The sequence below is a fragment of the Paroedura picta genome, chromosome 13 (genome assembly GCF_049243985.1).
Source record: "Paroedura picta isolate Pp20150507F chromosome 13, Ppicta_v3.0, whole genome shotgun sequence".
Lineage (NCBI taxonomy): Eukaryota > Metazoa > Chordata > Lepidosauria > Squamata > Gekkonidae > Paroedura > Paroedura picta.
The window spans coordinates 42,800,773-42,820,295 of NC_135381.1; the positions used below are offsets into that span (position 1 = coordinate 42,800,773).

Consider the following 19,523-nt stretch of genomic DNA (forward strand, 5'->3'; position numbering starts at 1 on the left):
GTCTCACTGAGTCCACCTCTGACGAGAATGAAGAAGATACAACCCCTTTGAGGAATAATGCTGCTGAAGAAGAACCATCAGGGCTGGGCCAAACAATGCCAAAAAAATAATCAGAGCAGGCAAGTCATTTGGAATTACTTACTAAGCAGACTTCACTTACAACAGAGACTATAATTAATCTTTATGTGAAAACAGACCAGATCAATTTGAAATTGGTGGGCCTTAAGGCAAATTAAAAATCTATTGTCACAAGGCTATCACAAGGAATGGGTGAAGGAGAGAAACATGAAAATGCTTTGGGTGCAGTCACTACAACTACAACCACTATCAGAGCCCAAACAAACTCTGTGTCACCTTTTAAAAATAAGCAGCCACATGAGTTCAATATAAATACTTTGAGGATGCAAAGAAAACAATTGGCTTTTAATATTGGGGAACATTGCCATATCTATGGCCAAGACAACAACAAATGACTCAGCCCCACCCCCAAGTGCAACCAATACTCCCAAAGACTGGCTAGTGTCAAGCACAGCACAATCTGCACCAGTACAGGCACAGAGAGCTCTTAACCTTTGAGGAGTACAGTGAAGAAGACACCTGGCCTTAACCATTGAGAAGGACCCATGGCTCAGTGTTAGAGCCTCTGCTTGGCATGCAGAAGGTCCCCAGTTCAATCCCGGGCATCTCCATGTAGAAGAATCAGATAGTAAGTGATGAGAAAGATCCTCTGCCTGAGTCCCTGGAGACTCAGGGTGGAAAAGACTGACCTGGATGGACTGAGGTTCTGATTTGGTATAAGGCAGCCTCCTTTGTCCAGTTCAGGCCTGGAGGCTGTAAGAAAGCTGCATTCCCCAGCAAAGCCCAATCCATCACATTGCCCCTTGGAATACTCAGTGGAATTGATGTGTCCACTATGGGTACTGGCTCTAGGGTCCTCCAGCCTGTGCCCAGACCAGCCTGGGCATGCAGTGGGCAGGCAGAGGGCTTGCTCTTGAGACTGCCATCTGAAGTATCGGGTGCGTTCTCAAAAATCAATTCTGGAGTTTAGTGACTGATTTCCAAATGCATCTTTCAGGCTCAAGGGCCCTTTTCCGGACTGATGAGCTCGACATCCAGAAGGACTCCTTTGCTCTCAAGGCAGCCAAGAGACAATAAGGGGGAAATCATTGGCCACATGAGCCGGTGGCCTCATTACCCACCCCATTACTTTATATTGCTCATGAGTAATGGAGCCACCTGGCCAACCCCACCTCCCAGACATAAATCGCACTGCCCTTCTGTTCTGCTTGCAGTCATGACAGATTCTGTCTGTATTCCTGAACGAATGCTATTTTGGTCAGTCTTGAAAGCCCTTTGAGATGAGGGAATCCAGCCATGCATAAAAGACACCGAGTGGCATTCTGTGCTAAGGCGCCGAGTGACCTGATTGTAGCTGCATGGCAAGTTCCCACAAGGCCCATTCGCCAGTGCAGCTGGCACTCTGCTTTCTATGCAAGGCCCTCTGATGAAGTGTCAGCTATACAAGTGCTCATCTTATAATATGGCGGGTTTATAACTCCCCTCTTATTGTTGTTGTTATTATTATTAAGATTTCTGATTTTTCTGTCCCAGATTTGTCCAAAGATCCAGCTTGGCCCTGCATGGGACCAGTCTCTGGATTTATCTGGCTGGATCAGCTATCTGTCCCACATAATATATTTCTAGAAAGGCCTTGGAGGAGGATCATGTCTCATGGCTTAAGTGCCACTCTGCGCTTAACACCCACTCAGGGCAGCTGTCCTGCCCCTGAGTGCCTCCTCCTCCGACTGGCATAGAGGATGCATGCAAAACCAAGCCTTTCCTTAACATAATAGTCTAGAAAAAAAATCACTGTATTCACTCTTCTGTTTACATTTTTAAGCTTTACGAAGAGCTCTGCTGCATTTGAAATAAGAGTTGCCAACAAAAGTGACAAGTGCAAATAACAATTCTAAAACCAGCTGAAACACACAGCAAAGAAGGAAAGCTGGCCGGCCACTGGATTAGCACTTGGATTATCAAGTTATTGTGATGACTGTGTGATTTTATTTGGATGTATGAAGAAGCGTCAGTGTCATGCCTCTGCTGCTGCCTCCCGTCTCCCAAGGGTTGCCAGAACAACTGGACCCGGCAGCTGAGGCAGCTCTGGCTGAAGAGGCTGAAGAAACAGGGGATTCTGACAGGGTTGCTGGGGAAGGCTGCTCCAGTCAGCCGGGCCCAGCATATGAGAGATTCAGATGGATCGCCCGAACGATCCAGACAAACCCGTAGGATGGGGTTGGCAGAACGCCGAAGAAGCCAGAGGCTGCAGGCACGCTGCCAGAATAGATGGGGGCCAGCTGGGTTATCTTGGGGGGGGGAGGATGGCTGAGTCATCCCCCAGGTGCAGCTAATTAGCTGGGCTGCAATTAGGAAGACAAACGCGACTGTTCAGGCGTAGAAGCAATCTAGGCTACGACCTCCCCCACCCCGACCGACTCTGCTCCTGTGAACGTCTGATTGATCACTGGCAACGGACCCCTGGCTTCACTCTTGACTCCGGCATTGGTAAAGTGAACTGGCTTTGTTGACTATCGGATTCTCTGGACTTCGACCTTGGGACTGCTCGACTATTCTTTGCCTTGCTCTGCACGGTACTTGTTGAACTCCCGGTGACTTGGACTGAACTCTGACTCTCCCCTGGCTGGGCTTCCTGCCCAGGCTTCTCCGAGTCAGCTGCTACTGCGTGTGGCCAGCTAGGGCAGCATAGTCAGTGAAACAGGAACTATCTGGAATTCCTGTCAGGGCTATCAAGCATTTGCAAGTCTAATAACGTCTGTTAAGCATTTGTAAGCCTAACATCCAGCATTTGCAAGATTGTGAAGTATCTACAAGTCTATTGTCAAGCATTTGGAAGCTTTGCATTTTAAGCTGGGCATGATGCCAGGTTCCGAGACACTGTGAAAGAAAAAGATTTTGGGATTGTTATTTGCACTTGTCACTTTAATTACCCATATTGTTGATTGTATTTGTATGCTGAATATGAATGAATGGTTTTTGATATATAAATTTGCATTGATACTGGTAGCATCCAGGAATATATTATTGGACTTATATACACAGTGGATTCCGGTTTTGTTTTTTGCATTTGCTATTCTGTCACCAAAATTCACCTTTGGGCTGAGATACGCACCAACCACCTATGCCAAGGGTCTCCACATGGTGCCCCCTGACACCTCTTCTAGCATCCACCAAGTGCTTTTAGGCAGTGGGCATGGCCAGAGAGGGTTTTTACCCCAAAAGCCTTCTGACTGACTACTGAAGATGATTGGCAGTGCAGATTTTTAAAAAATGTTGCTTTGGTATCAGCTGCCATCGCAACAGAAGCATCTAACAGTTTCAGCAAAGTTAAACTGTTGCACTCATGTTGTGGCTGCCAATGCTCCTGTGGCAGCCATTTTGTGGCAGCCATTTTGTGGCTGCACCCACCATGCCATGTCCAGGCTCAAGTCTTTCCCGAGCAAGGAACAGTACTTCACAGAAGCCCCAATCAAGGATAGGTTAATGGGTCCATTTCCCCCAAAATATTTAGGATAACCAGGCTTGTTCCTGCATGTAACAAATGGAGCTGCTTTTCCAGGCCACACTAAGGGAGGAACGGGAGGGAAGGGAAGGGAAAGAGAGTCATTTGTGTTTTCTGTTTCTGTAAAGGTAAAGGTAAAGGTATCCCCTGTGCAAGCACCGAGTCATGTCTGACCCTTGGGGTGACGCCCTCTAGCGTTTTCATGGCAGACTCAATACGGGGTGGTTTGCCAGTGCCTTCCCCAGTCATGACCGTTTACCCCCCAGCAAGCTGGGTACTCATTTTACCGACCTCGGAAGGATGGAAGGCTGAGTCAACCTTGAGCCGGCTGCTGGGATTGAACTCCCAGCCTTATGGGCAAAGCTTTCAGACGTCTGCCTTACCACTCTGCGCCACAAGAGGCTCCCTGTTTCTGAAGTCCTGCCAAATACCCAATGTCACCAAGAGGACTGTCTCCCTCTCTCAGTTCTGCATTTGGGCAGCCAAGCCATCAACAGTTACTAAAGCAAGGACAGATCTTCAGAGCAGAACTCTTGACACAATGTTCCTGCACAAATTCCGTTCATTCAGTGGGGCCAACCTCATGCTGCTGAGGAATCTTAAAAGTCATAGATTCTTCCTTGGGCCTGGACTGCCTGTAGCAGGAAGAATTCATCTGGTTCTCCTTCTGAGGAACCCACTGGCCTGGATGCCTGATAGAGACATGGACATGTGTACATGGAGCAAACAAAATGCATCTTTCCATGGAAACCCAAAAAGAAGCCCAGGGGTTGACTTACTGCTATGAGCTGGTAGGAGTTGTTCATCATCGCTATGAGCATGTTCAGAAGGACCACCAGGGAGATGACATTGTAGGTGCCGAACATGGTTGCCCCAACAAACTCTGTGAATTCATGTCGGGCTTTCACATTTGTGACATAGAGGTTCAGCAGACCAAACACGGACCAGAAGAGAGACTGCAGGGTTTCAAAGAGCCTGCAAAAAGACAAATTGCTCTTTACTAATTAAATATGGGTGGATGAGCACCTCAGTCAGTTGGCCAAGGGACACATATTTTAATGGATTAATTTAAGAACATCTGAACAGCCGGGCTGAACTGGGCCAAAATGTTTCTAGGGATGCTTCCTGCTTCCTCCTGAGACTTGAGTTTCTGCTCCGAAGTGCAGGCTGTGCTGGAATACTGGCCATTATTGAGGCATGAGGTGGAGGGCGCCCAGGTGCAGGCTGGGAAACTCCTGGGGATCTGGGGGTGGAGCTGGGGAGGACAGGGACTTCAGTGGAGTATAATGCACTACAGTTCACCCTCCAAAGCATCCATTTCCTCCTGGATTATACTGATCTCTAGCCACTGGAGATGAGCTGCAATTCCTAGGGATCCCCAGGTCCCACCTGGAGGCTGGCACCACTGAATGAACCATCAAACTGAGGCTCTCTGGATTTGTGTCTGGCACAGAATTTCAGTCTTGCTCCAAACTAAGGAAGTTGTGACTTGACTTTCACAGAGCCAGCAAACAAGACAGAATAGGCTGCTTCGGAGGGCGGTGGAATCTGTTGGAAGTTTTTAGGGGGAGATCTGATGGCCCTAGAAGCGTTTCCAGAAGGGCTGGGAGTTAATTAATATTTAATATATTTTTATGATTTCTTAAACATTTATCAGGTGATATAATCATATATGGTAATGTCAGCCCATCCACCCCCAAATGGCCAATGATGGCCTGGACGGGGCGGGAAGGGGAGGGGAGGGGTGGCAGCTCTGCTTCCTAACCATATTCTGCACAATCGCACCACTTCTGAGGTTTTTCAAAGCCCAAAGAATGTTTCAGGGTTTTTAATTTATACAAAAGCAAGAGGAACACGGTAGGTAACTGTGAAGGCTCACTGGTGATGGCAGACACTGAACAGGGATTGCAAGAAGATGCTTTTCCACTAAGCTACAGCCCCTCTCTGGAAGGCATACATAGGGGAGGGTCTCTGCCTCCCTGGCAGGGCATCTGCTTTGCATGCAGAGCCCCCAGGTTTAGTCCCCTCTTAGGCCAGAGGGCCACTGCCAGCCTGAACACATGAGGATGACCCTTGATGGCCAGGCCGGTGGTCTGATTCAGTATGAGGTGGCTTCCTGTATCTACATGCAAGTGACTTGAGCTCAGACCTATGCGGGTTCATGCTCAAAGCTGATGTGCTGAAATCTCCTTGATTTCAACAAAGCAAGAAACATGGCCTAAAGTCAATTTTCTTGGAATTTAACTCCCTTTCCTCAAATCACACTTTGTCTGTTTTTCAGTGGATATGACGAAAATTGATATTTTTCTCGTTCTTCCAGAGACTTCTGGAAAGCTCTGAAGAAGAAGGAGAAGAGTTGGTTCTTATATGCTGCTTTTGCCTACCCAAAGGAGTCTCAAAGCAGCTTCCAGTCACCTTCCCTTCCTCTCCCCACAACAGACACCCTGTGAGGGAGGGGAGGCTGAGAGAGCCCTGAGATTACTGAAGAAGAAGAAGAAGACGAGCTGGTTTTATATGCTGCTTTTCTCTCCCCGAAGGAGCCTCAAAGCGGCTTACATTTGCCTTCCATTTCCTCTCCCCACAACAGACACCCTGTGGGGTGGTTGAGGCTGAGAGAGCCCTGAGATTCCTGCCCGGTCAGAACACCTTTATCAGTGCTGTGGCGAGCCCAAGGTCACTCATCTGGCTGCATGTGGGGGAGTGCGGAATCGAACCCGGCTCGCCAGATTAGAAGTCCGCACTCCTAAGCAGTTGTCAACCTGTCCGTCTCCTCCTCTAATCACACAGCCTCAAGTTAAGCCAGTCTGACACTTGGTGAAAACACGACGCAATGAAAACCAGGGAAGGCTGACAAAAATGCAACGGTCAGAGTGAATGTTGAGGACTCGGCAGTAATTTATGGAATCTCGCTCAGCAGGCTTTTAGTTGGCACACAAAACTACCCCCCCCTGTTTTCCATCAAGCCCAGAAGCCTTCCAAATAGCAAAGTGAGTGTCGTGTTTTCTTTCAGCTCCAATTATCTCTGACTTTTCTGAAACTTTGGAACAAAAAGTGTTCTTGTTATCAGCCACACTTCACACTAACGTCCGGGAAGTCTATTCACTTACTGGTCGTGGTCTGGGGTGGGGTGGGGGTAGAAAGGATAAAGGATAACATTTCTTTGTGCAGGAGAAAAGGTAAAATATCTCCAGGAGGACCAGGTTCTGTGCACTTCCTACAGAGGAAAGGAGACGGTGTGCATGCTTACCTGAAGGTAAGTTTGGTGCCAATTTGGTGTAGTGGTTACCCGAGAGCCAGTCTGGTGTAGTGGTTAGGAGTGCGGACTTCTAATCTGGCATGCCGGGTTCGATTCTGCGCTCCCCCCCATGCAGCCAGCTGAGTGACCTTGGGCTCGCCACGGCACTGATAAAACTGTTCTGACCGAGCAGGAATCTCAGGGCTCTCTCAGCCTCACCTACCTCACAGGGTGTCTGTTGTGGGGAGAGGAAAGGCGACTGTAAGCCGCTTTGAGACTCCTTCGGGTAGAGAAAAGTGGCATATAAGAACAAACTCTTCTTCTTCAGTAATATCAGGGCTCTCTCAGCCTCACTTCCCTTACAGGGTGTCTGTTGTGGGGAGAGGAAAGGGAAGGCGAATGGAAGCTGCTTGGTGACTCCTTCATGTAGAGAAAAGCGGCATATAAGAACCAACTCTTCTTCTTCTTCTTCAAGGTTGACCAACAATATATATTAAATTAAAATATAAATATTTATTATTAAGTGCCCATTAAGAAGATTAAAAACATTAATACTTAAGACTCAGGGTCTATGCAATATTGCACATACATTTCCAATGATTGCAAAAGGTATAACCATAGACCAAATGAGTTTCACCCCAGAGGGTCTTCATCATTGGTCAAATGTAATATATGCACACATATACAATATTGGTGGTGGTGGCTCCTTTGGTGGGGCGGTGGGCCGTTAGCGGCTGGTGCGTCGGTCCTGCTCGCCACTGCGGGTAGCCAGGAGGAGCGGCAGGTGGCAGAGAAGTGTGCAGGTCGGCAGCCTGGTGCGTCTGTTGCTAGGCTGCCAGAGAGGTGAGCGGCCAGTCAGGGAGGGCAGGAGCTGTAGGGCACGGCCCAATCAAGATGTGGCTGGCTTTGCTGGCCACATCCTGATTGGGCCGGTTTGGAACTCGGACACCCCAGGGGCAGTTTCCCAAATATAGAGAGGAACCATGGATAAGGTGCATATAAATATGTAAATATTAATTGCCAAACAACAATATCAAACTCATTTCACTTTGTTGATATGCTTAACCTATTCTATTGTGCAGGAGGAGTTGGTTCTCATATGCCTCTTTTCTCTTTTCTCCCAAGTGGACTCTGTCGTTGGACCCCCCTGAGGTTCCTGTCCTCCCCAAGGCTCCACCCCCCAAATCTCCAAGGATCCTCCAAACTGGAGCTGGCAGCTCTGCCAGTGTGGAAAGAAACCGGTGTGTGAATTGGAGCTGCTTTTGCAAAACGATTAATCCCTTCCTCGGAAAGTCAGAAGAAACAGTACAACGGTCAACAAATCCCGTTTGGTAAATAAGCTGCACGAAGAAGGAACACTGACTCCCGCTTTGGCCCCTTACAAAACCAGAGTGCAGCAAGCAACTGCTTTGACCGAGGCTCTTCAAACCTGGAAGCAGGTGAGGGGGACAGCTCGGCTTCCTTCTTCCATCCACAAAGCGGGATTTAAACAAAGCAAACTCAAAGCAGTGGCGGTGGGGGAGGCAGGGTCAGATTCGCGGCCATGCCGTTCCGTCATGCTGGCCCGCAGGTATAATTTCTCCTTTTGCTGGCTGCCCATTTTTAGCAAGTCGTTCCTGCTGGGCACCTCTTCGAGGAGCGAAATGTCACTTGGCACCAGGGGCGTTAATAATGACTGTGTCAGCTTTTAAGAGGCAGAGTGAGCCGCGAAGGCAAGTCTCCAACACCACCGCGGGTGCCCTGCTTTCAGCCCACCTGCCAGGGTCGAGTCTGCCCCGGTAATGCTCTCCCCCCACTGATCCTTTGTCTCCAGAAAATCTCGCCCCCTCCTGTCTGTGCCCCTTCCCACAGTGTCTTGTGTTGCGATGTTGCTCATGTGGCCATAGGCAGCCGGCTGCCTCGAGCCAATGTGTGGAGTTTGCCTGCCAAGTAACACCCCTCGCCTCGCCTTCTTTCTGTTTGCCATCGGGGGCTTCTGCCTTTAATCCAAATGGTCCCCGTGGGAGCAAGGCAAAATGGTGGCTTCGGGAAGCAGCTCCCTGTTTTGCCTCCTGAGTCACAGCTACTCCGTCGGTGGGATTCAAGAGACGGATCTAACCCAGGGGTAGTCAAACTGTGGCCCTCCAGATGTCCATGGACTACAATTCCCAACTCCTGGGAATTGTGGTCCATGGACATCTGGAGGGCCGCAGTTTGACTACCCCTGATCTAACCAACCTGCCCTGTGGGGAAGGAACTCCCCAAGGCCCCTGAGACAACCACGGTCTCATGGAATCCTGGGGTTTCTTGTCAGCCCTGGAGGAGTTTCCCACATCGGTGGACTATTTTTAAATATATATATTTAAATTTATCAGGTGACTAGAATGTAAAAGAAAGTGCTTCTTTATAGAAGGGGTAATTAATGTAGGAAATTTACTGCGAAAAAACTGGGCTGCATCCGCAGAGCGGCAATTCCCAGTGTTGCTTCCATTGCCACAACCATCAGAGGAGCTGACGCCTGCTGTCTTGCAGCTTTCCCTCACCATTAGTTCCAGGAAATCAGCACAAGAACTGCCTGCACCTTTTCTCTTATATCTCCACAACCAAAAGGGATAGATACTTTTCTGCTTAAAAAGAGAAAGAAAGCTGGAAATGCATGCATGCTTAAATTGTATTCTTTCCAAAAAACCTTGCACCAAAGTAAGCTTGGGACAGAGCAGAACAAAGTAGGGGCTAAAATGGAAAGAGAACTTTAGAGCAGCGGTTCTCAACCTGCGGATCGCGACACCCCCCCCCCCCCCGAGGGGTTGTTTGGCCTTTCTCGGGGGGTCACGGTGGCAGCAGTATGGTGCTGGCCTCCTCTGCACCGCCTCGGAGCTCACCGAGTATCTATCTTTGGTGATGTGCAAATACAGATAACTCGTGCCAAGCTACTGATATCAGGGCTGCCCAAGACAGCCCCTCCCCCCCACCTGCTTGCATGACCTGGACCCCTGGCACATGAATAAACCAAGCAATGAGCATCGCAGAGGCACCCGACCCCTTGAGGCTTGGGAGGTAGCAAGAGTAGCATTTGGGGACCCAAAAGTAGAAGAGGAAGAGGAGGAGGAGGAGTCTTACGTGGAGAAGGCATTGTTCTGCTTCTCGCATCGGATCCCCTTGCAGTTGTTGGGCTCTTCCGAGGCACTCGTTTCGTAATAGAAATAAAGCTGGTTGAGTCCATTGGCAAAGGCCAGCAGCACCAGGCAGTAAATAAAGAGGAACTTGAGGATGTCCAGCAGCATGCGCCCCAGAGAGATCTGCAGCGGTCCCAGGTGGGAGTTGGCTGTAAACAGGGAGATGAGACGCAAGGAGCTTAAAATGTTTGATATTGCAAAGAGGGCTTCTGCAATGAGGGTGGGATGCCACATTTCCCATTCCTCCCTTGGACGGGAACCATTGTACTGCAAGAAATAACAGGGGAGGGGGAGGAAAAACACAGGTGAATGGTTGCAGGCACGTCAAACGGCAGTTCAGTTTTCAGAGCATCTGCACAGACAAACCAAAGGCAGGAGATACTTTGAGCTTTTTCTATCCCTCAGAAATAATCTAAATTGTGACGGAACTTGCCTGTAGAACTGTTCTCAGTTGCTCCTTTCTTCAAATGTTGTTACTTTACTCCAGGGGCAGTCAAACTGCGGCCCTCCAGATGTCCATGGACTACAATTCCCAGAAGCCCCTGCCAGCGAACGCTGGCAGGGGGCTCCTGGGAATTGTAGTCCATGGACATCTGGAGGGCCGCAGTTTGACTACCCCTGCTTTACTCCCTTAAAATCACCTTTCAAGGCTCTGTCTCGGCATACGTTTCACCTGTGGCTTTCCTTTAATTTCTCGAAAGGCTTTTCTGCTTTGTTCTAGCAACCCATCAATGCCATGTTTCCAAGAGAGTTCATCCACCTTTCCCTCCCCCTCCCTCCCCATCCAGTCCCCCAGCTACTATGGCAGGTAGGATCTTCTCTTTGCACCAGCTGCCTGTCCACTATACCCCAAAAATGCAGTGGCCAAGAACCTGTTATGCGAGCAACGGGCAGAAGAGACAAAAAGTCCCATCTTCCCTCCAGAGATCTGAACCAACTGCCTCCTCTTAGAAGAAGCAAGCTCTTTCCCAGCACACCAAGGGTGTTTCCTGCGGAGCGGAATAAATAAAAGAGTAAGCCCTAAGGGGGAGGAGAAAGGGCGGGCTCTGTCCGGGATAAAAACTCGAAGGGCTCAATCGGGAGCCACAAAGCGGCTCCTAATTGGACACTCCAAGTGTCACTCCAGGGCCAAGCAGCCAATGGCGCGGCTCCCCATTAGCGGCTTGGCCCAGCCTTGCCTTGCCCGACCGGGGACTCACCGCACACAAGGAGAAGCAGCCTTCCCCGACAGTGAGTCGGGGCTTCTCCTCGCCCTCGCGAAAGGGATCCCTTCCCAACGGACATTCACTGCCACCACTTTCCCGCACCCAGACACACACACACACACAGCCTCACCAGCCAACCCCCCTGGCCACCCCCCCTCGCCCTGCCGCTGCTTCCCAGCAATCACAGACACGCACACACACACACACACAAACCCCTGGCCACCCCCCCATCGCCCCGCTGCCGCTTCCCAGTGACCACAGACATACACACACACACACAACCCCTTAGCCAACCCCCATTGTCCGGCCGCCGCTTTCCAGCGACCACAGACACGCACACACACACACACACAACCCCCTGGCTGCCCCCCCATCATCCCGCTGCCATTTCCCAGCAACCACACACACACACACACAGCCACCCACCGCGCTCTACCACCCCTTCCCCCACCCCACACATCCAGGCACACATTCTTCTCTACCTCCTCTACCCTTGCCACCTCCCCCTCCTGATTTGCCCCCCCTGCGATTCCCCCCCAGGACTTCACACCCCCCCTGTCCCGTCCCCTTTCACCCACCTCTCTGCCTGCCTTCCTTTCTTCCTTCTTACTTTCTGCTTCCTCTCCCCCACCCCACACCCCCATGCACACACTCCTCTCTACCCCCTCTTTCCTCCCCCTCCCCCTCCCGATTCGCCCCTGCGTGATTCCCCCCAACCTTCACCCCCCTGTCCCCTCCCCTCTCACCTACCTCTCTGCCTGCCTGCCTGCCTTTCTTTCTTCTTACTTCTAGACTTCCTGACTTCCTCTATTTCTCCATCTCCTTCCTGTCTCTCTGTCTTTCCCTCTCACTTGCTTCCTGTATCTCTCCTTTACTTCCTTTCTTTCTCCCTTCTACCCATCCCTTCAACCACCCCTTGCCCTTTTTTCTCCCTCCCATTCCTCCTTTCCTCTTCTTCCTTCCTTTCCCACAGTCTGCCTCCCCCTCCGCTAGGGCCCGCTGTATTTCTTCTACAGATGATGATAATTGTGTGGCCTGTTTATTGTCTTGAAGATAATGTGTGTTGCCAACCTTGATGGACCTTCAAGATAGCAATCTGCAGTGTTATCTTGCCCCAGCCTCCGATTCGAGCTCTGAACTGAGGCTGCCGACGGTAACTCAGTAATTCAGGATTAAGCAGTCTTCTGCTTTAATAAGAATGTCATTGCGGTTGAAATAGCAGTTCCCGCAGTGCCAGACCTTCCTGCTCAGAATACTCTCCTAATACAAACCTCATTCTTTCCATAGATAAACAGAACAGATAGACTCCGTACTGCCTCTTTTGCCAAATGCGTCAATTGGGGAAGTCTGGTCTGCTGGCCGCATGGCCTACTAATTTATAAGCGGATGACTTTCCCTTCCCTTTCCACATGCTAAGATGACTATACCGGCAACGTACAAAGAATAAATCAGGGAAGAAGCAGAGTACCAATAGATCAGGACTCCCTTCTGTGGACCAGAATCGTTGTTCATCATTCAAGCCATTGGCTGGATCCTGCAGAACTTTTTCTACTAGAGTTGCCCAGCTCCAGGTATGGCCTGGAGCCTCCTGGAATTACAGTGACTTCCAGAGACTTGTTCTCCTGGAGAAACCAGCTCCCCTAGAAGGAGGATTCTGTCTCTCCCACTATGGTCTCCCACAATGACAGCTTTGCTCATCTGAGCAGGACCTTCTGCAAGTGCCAACCTGCAAGCGGGCTAAATCAACAACTGCCCTTACCCGTAACACCCTCTGTTGTGGGCACCATTTTGGGGAATTTTTGCCTGAGGAGGTCAGGAAGACTCTGCTCTCCTAGCTTTCCACAAATTATACTGAACAGATTGGGTGACTTCAAATGACCTAATAGGTCCCAAACAAATTGGCTTTACTAAAAATTGTTCTACTCTAGACCACTGTTTAACCCTCTATTCTCTTGCAGACAAATATCTTCATACAGGTAGGAAGAAACTCTATGCAGCTTTTGTTGACCTCAAGAGTGCATTTGATTCTATCTCCAGGTGTTTACTATGGAGAAAATTGCAAGACCTTAATATTGATTCGCGTCTATTACTACTCCTAATGAACTTCCATCCCAACAATACCAGTCAGGTCAAATTTACTGAAAAGGGTCATCTAACTACCCAAATCCCCATCCTGAGATGAGTTAAACAAGGCTGTGTCCTTGTTCCTCATTTATTTAACCTTTTTTTACACGACCTTCCAAAAACCCTAAGACTCATAAATGGTCATCCTCCCAAACTAGATAAACTGCCAATCCCACTTCTTCTATATGCTGATGATACAGTCTTGCTTTCCTATTCCAGAATTGGTCTGAAAAGATATTTGAATGCTTTCTATGAATATTGCCAACTTAATGACCTATTGATTAACTTAGAAAAAACATAAGTGATAGTCTTTGCACAGAAGTGGTCCCCCTTAAATTGGCATATTGGTGGTCATCAAATTGAGCAGGTCAAATGGTTCAAATACTTAGGAATCACCTTCCAACATAATTTGCACTGGATCAAACATAGAAATAGGATTATTTTACAAGCTAAATGTTCTACTACCCATCTAAACCGTTTTTTCTTCCTCAAAGGTAATCGGTTTGTCCCAGCTGCCTGTCGTGTGTTTGACTCAAAAATTCTCCCCCAAATTTTACACGGCATCCCTCTGTGGATCTCAGCTTTTAACAAAAACTTGGAAAGATTACAGTCTGCCTTTTTCCGGCAGATTTGGGAACTCCAAATTGTGTCCCTTACTCCTCCTTATGTCTCGAAATCGGCCATAATCTTCTTGAAACTAAGGACTGGATTTCTACCTTCAAATATTGGCTAACTGCATTTTAGGGTTCGATCAGATAGTCTATTGGCCTGTTTATTGAGACTCTTTCAAATTTAAATGGTTCTCTACCATCCTGACTACACTCCAACAAATTGGCATTGACTACAATCACATCTTATCTCTGAATGAATCTTCCATTATGCACCAAATTAAACAAAGGCTTCTCGATTAGGAATTCCAAAAAGTCCATCCTACTGTACCGGCAATTTGCTCTCCCCGTGCTCTTGGTCTCCAAGTGAAGCATGGGATAATGCCGGCTTATTTCTATAACTTGGCAAATCCCCTTTATCGCAGAGCCAAGATTCCTTTCGAAAATAGACTATGTCCCTGTGAATTAAACACTCCTGACACCATGCAACATATCTTACTGGACTGTCCCTTGTTTATTGTCCAGCGAAGGCACATTATACCTCTTATACCCAAATGGAGAAATCATTCAAAAGACCTGATCTGCCAATATTTGTTGAGCAATAAGGATGCCAATGTCACCTTTATTACGGCTGAATTTTTGTCTTCAGTTTTTAAACTTAAACTGCTTGATGTATCCTGACTATCTCTGTTCATTTTGCTAATCTGCTTTATGCCAATAAAGGCATTGTGTGTGTGTGCTGAACAGGAATCAGTGAAGAGGGCTTTTCTGCACAAGCAATAGGACATCACTGTATAAAATGATTCACAAATGTACTTGGGAAATTTATTATGGTCTATACATTGTGCATAACTTCCTGTTATGCAAACTGGCATCCTTTAATGTGTTAACAGTTCTGTTTTGCAGACCGCTGGCTGGTTCTATAACTCCATCTCCTCATCCAGATCATTGATAAAAAATTTGAAAAGTACTGGACCCGGTAATGAGCCTTGGGGCACCCCACTACTCCCCTCCCTCCAATCTGATGAAATACCACTGGCAACCACTCTTTGGGTGCAAGGTTCTAACCAGCTCCCTATCCAACTCACCATACAAAAATCCAGTCTGAAGTCCTCCAGTTTACCTATCAGACATCATGGAAAACCTTGTCAAAAACCTTACTGAAGTCCATGTAAATAATATCAACCCAGTTTCTGCGATATAATAAGCCCATCACTTGGTCAAAGAAGGAAACTACATTTGTCTGGCAAGACCTGTTAGAAACAAAAGCCGTGCTGACTTTCCCAGATTACCAAATTATCCTTCAGAGGTTTGCTGATTGTTCCCTCTCTAGTGGGCTACAAAATGCTCACCCACAAATACTGCCCTTGCACACGTCAGACTCAGTTAGAAGGGGCTAAAAGGAAAGAAAAGCCCGTCACCTTGCCAGCAATTCCCCATGTGCACCTCCTCTTCCTACCTGATCCCCAGGAATTCTCCCCCCTCTGAAATCTCAGAATTTCTCAATCCACAGTTGACATCTCTACTTATTGCCAACAGAAGCATTCCCAGCCCTGTCCCGAGAAGCTTGGGACACAGAAAGGTTCCTTGTGTCTATGTGTTTGCATGTGTTTTTTTGTGTGTATGTGTGAAAGTGCTGCTCTTACTGGAATGGATTCACAGGACCCCAGGCCACTGGCCGTGCCTTCTGCTCCCCTCTCCTGGAGGAAGTCTAAGTCCTGCATTATTCCGATACCTGTTGGAGGCCAAAAAGGATTGCCACAAATCACATATGTCCCTAATACCGTGTACTGAATCTTGACTGGCAATTTTAGAAGGGGCCATACAGTCCCTCTAGTCCAGGGATAAGTCAAACTGCGGCCCTCCAGATGTCCATGGACTACAATTCCCAGGAGCCCCTGCCAGCATTTGCTGGCAGGGGCTCCTGGGAATTGTAGTCCATGGACATCTGGAGGGCCGCAGTTTGACTACCCCTGCTCTAGTCCAACCACCGGCTCAGTGTAGGATCAGCATAAAACATCCATGAGAATGATTAAATCTGTGGGTTCGGTAAAATACAAACACTCATCTCCAACAACCAACAACTTTACTGGAACTAGAAATACTGAACAACAATTGGAGCTGTGGAAGTTACATACACTTTTGAGGCTCCTGCCAAGACATGCAACTGGCCCTTAATGGAGGCCCATGATTGGTCCATAACTCTCTTCTGTGATTGGCTAAGAGTCCAAGGACAGTGAATCCCAAGTTGAGGTCTCAGGATCCCAGCCTTAGGTCCAAGCTCAAGGTTTCTTCCAAGGTCTTGGAATGCAGGGTTTTTTGAAACCATTCTTTGCTCCTGTTACCCTCACTTGGCGAATAAATTTGGTGGCATTTAATGGCTCTACGAAGGATTTACTCCTGACAAATGCCGGAAATGAAATCTCTCTATGGGATCCTGCAGAGTTCAAAAAATTGGATTACAAAAAAACCCTCTCTTCCCAAGGACAGGAGAAGTGGAGTACTGTAACCAGTGCATTTTTGCATGGCCTCTGATTGCTTCTGACATTTCAAACTGTTTTCTGCCTCCGTGCATGTCATAGATAGACTCGGCTAACTTGATTTGTGGAAAGCCCGTGCAACACTCACGGAAAGGACGGCTGTGCTTTTAACTCTTCCTGGGGCCTTTCTCCATGACAGTTGGGAAAAAGATGTCTGTAAAGGTACTGTAAGATGCCAAACTCTGCAGTGCCTTTTTGGCAAATGCCCCAAAGCTCCTTGGCTCTTAGCCAGTATTTATGCTGAACCCTGAAGAAAAAGAACTCGACAAAGTGATTTGGTTGCCCAGAGCTATATGTTTTGGCAGCTTCAAGGACAGATTCCAAACAAACCATTTTTTAAAAGTCAATGCAGTCTTTCTTTGACTTGGTTCAAAATTCTGGCTGCCTAAAGGAAGCCAATGAAGGCAGCATTCCAACCAATAGGAAATTAGGAGTTAATTTGGGGTTGGGGTGGAGAGACCTACTGGTGGAGAGACCTAATTGCCTCCTGACATGGAAATCCTTCTCCCTAAATCCTAATCCACCCTGAAGACTGGCTATGGTTATGGAGAAGGAACAGCATTTTGCACATGCTCAGAGATGCTTTGTCTGAACCTCCCATTCCTACAAACATCAACAATTCCCCAGCTTATAGTCTTTGATGAGTAGAAATGATGCACATTGATTGTACAGCTAAACTCTGGAATTAAAATTGCAGAGCCCACAAACTTGGGTTGTGTTTAATGGGTTAAAGATTCCAGCATTAGAGCCAGAGGTTAGCTTGGGGTCTGATCCAGCTGCCTCCCTAAAGGGCAGAAGGCAATAATGCAAGACATTCTTATGAAAAGGAGAGGCCAGCAAGGGGAGATGAGAGCAGTGGATTAATCTAGTGTTCCTCACAGATGATCCACGGATACTTTCTGGTGCCCATGGTCCACTCCTCCCAGTTTCCAGCATCACATCATGCTGTAGGGCAGTGGTTCTCAACCTTCCTAATGCTGCAACCCTTTAATACCATTCCTCATGTTGTGGTGACTCCCAACCATAAAACTATGCAAGGGTTCTTTCACAGAAATTAAACCGGAACTGACCAATGGTGTGAAGATCCATGGCTCATGACTGGATATAAATTGTTTTATTCTGGGGTTTCTCAGTTCAATTCTGCCTCTTGTCCCACCATGCTGATCTCGGAGTTTTCCTCAGCTCCAGACAGCTCTATCTTGATCTACCCCACATGGCTGTTGTGTGGATGGTGCCCTCCTGGCCAAGCTGCTTGCCCTGCTGCGACCCCAGTGAAATGGTCATTCGACCCCCAAAGGGGTTACAACCCCCAGGCTGAGAACCACTGCTGTAGAATAGCCCCCAAAAGAGAAAACCTAGGATGCATCTGGGGGACATGCTTGAAGCAAAAGCAAATCATGGAATTCCTATAAAATTTGTCTCATTTGAATTGCTCCCCCACCAGAATTAGCTTTTGTTTGTGAAGAAGCACTCATGTATGGCCCATTATGCAGCGCTTCGGGGAAAATCCCTGATAATGCTCACCACCGCCACCAGTGTGGGCGCATCCCGGCCCAGGGCAAGGGAAGGCCCACGTTAAGCAAACATGGGAACTTCTACAGCTTCCTGGGTACGTCGGCGGCCAGCAGGGGCTGAGGTGGGCTGGTGCTGTGCATAATTGCCAGCGCCGGGTCTTTTGGCTCGCCCAGCCCTGACCTGCGGTGTCCCTGAAGGGACACCGCACGCCCCTGTGGGCTCCGTGGAGCTGCAGAGCTGGCAGGGGTGACCCCCTGACCCCACCAGTGCGTGTGGAGAGGGCCTGGCCCCCCCACTCCCTCCGGCCTCTCCCCACCCCCCTCCCCACTGCTTCAGCTTACCTCGGCCGGCAGCGATCCGGCCCTCCTGGCCCCGGCGTAAAGCACGTGCGCTACGCTGAGGCAGCACAGCATGGGGAACAGCGGGGCATCGTGCCCCGCCGTAACGGAATGAGGTAGCTGCCGCCGTGCATAAAAGGTCAATGAGCTACCGGCCTTTTTTTAGAAGAGGAAAAACAATCCCAGCTTTATTCAGATCACTGCAAGTGACTGCTGCCTCCCCTGGGAGTCCCCTGACAGGGGCCTGGCCTTACCCGGATAGCTCAGGCCAGCCCGATCTCATCAGATCATGACATGGAGGCAGGCAAAGGCACACCACCGCTGTAGATCTCTTGCCTTGAAAATCCACCTGGGGTTTCCATAAGTCTGCTGTGACTTGATATCATAAAACCAAACCACCAGGGGACTGACACACACATCTAGCCTGACAACCAGTGTGGTGCAGTGGTTAAAGTCTTGGATGGGACCTGGGAGAACCAGATTCAAATACCCATGGAAAAACCAAGTTCAGCAGGAGGCTGCTTGTCTCTTTCTTTCCGTTCCCTAATGAGCCGGGGGTGGGGGTGGGGGTGGGGTGCTGAATCGAGCCAGCAGCAGCCTCACAGAAGGATGCAAATCTCCGCTGAGAGAAGTGTGGGACTCTGGAGCGCAGTCCCTTTAAAACCGATTCCAAGAGGAGGGCAAAAATAAATTTTGGGAGGAAACTCTTGCAACCAGGAACCAAGAAGTCTTTGAACGGACGTCCTGGCCAATCAGGGAAGACTGCTTTGCTACGAGGCACGGAGCAAGAAGTTAATCCGCCAACAGGAGAAATCTGTCTTATATGTTCTTACAGCGACCCTCTACAAGAGCTGAAGGCAAGACGGAGCATCTTGCTGCCCATCAGTGTTACGGGTTCTTCGTTGGGTATCTGCAGGCAACCAAATGAATCCTCCCTGAAAAGCTGTTTGCAAGGACAGAGTTGCAGCAGGGACAGAACAGCCTTCAGACACACAGAAGGGCTTGAGCTAAAGCGCTGCTTGTTGCGAGAAGAACCAGCACACATCAAGTTGCTACCATGTGCTTTCTTTCAGCCTCCATCGCTTAAACAGCGCAAGCAATTTCCTCTGCAGCTTCCAAAGCCTCAGAGAAAAGACGCAGTCTTTTGATGCTGTGCGAACATCCCTGTCTGGGGAGAAGTGGCCTCCCGGGCACACACATGGCGCATCAGGCTGCACTGCCAT

General features: G+C 48.8%; 1 protein-coding gene across 2 annotated transcripts in view; it reads right to left on the bottom strand.

Moving 5' to 3' along the window:
- Positions 1–19,523, bottom strand: part of TRPC5 (transient receptor potential cation channel subfamily C member 5) — a 199,168-nt gene that overhangs the window by 15,131 nt on the left and 164,514 nt on the right. For both annotated transcript variants that reach the window (XM_077307922.1, XM_077307921.1), the window contains 2 exons: positions 9,915–10,237; positions 4,360–4,555 (listed from right to left, as the gene is read on the bottom strand). In XM_077307922.1, coding sequence (XP_077164037.1) covers positions 4,360–4,555; positions 9,915–10,237 — 519 coding nt within the window. The remainder of the gene's footprint in view (positions 1–4,359; positions 4,556–9,914; positions 10,238–19,523) is intronic.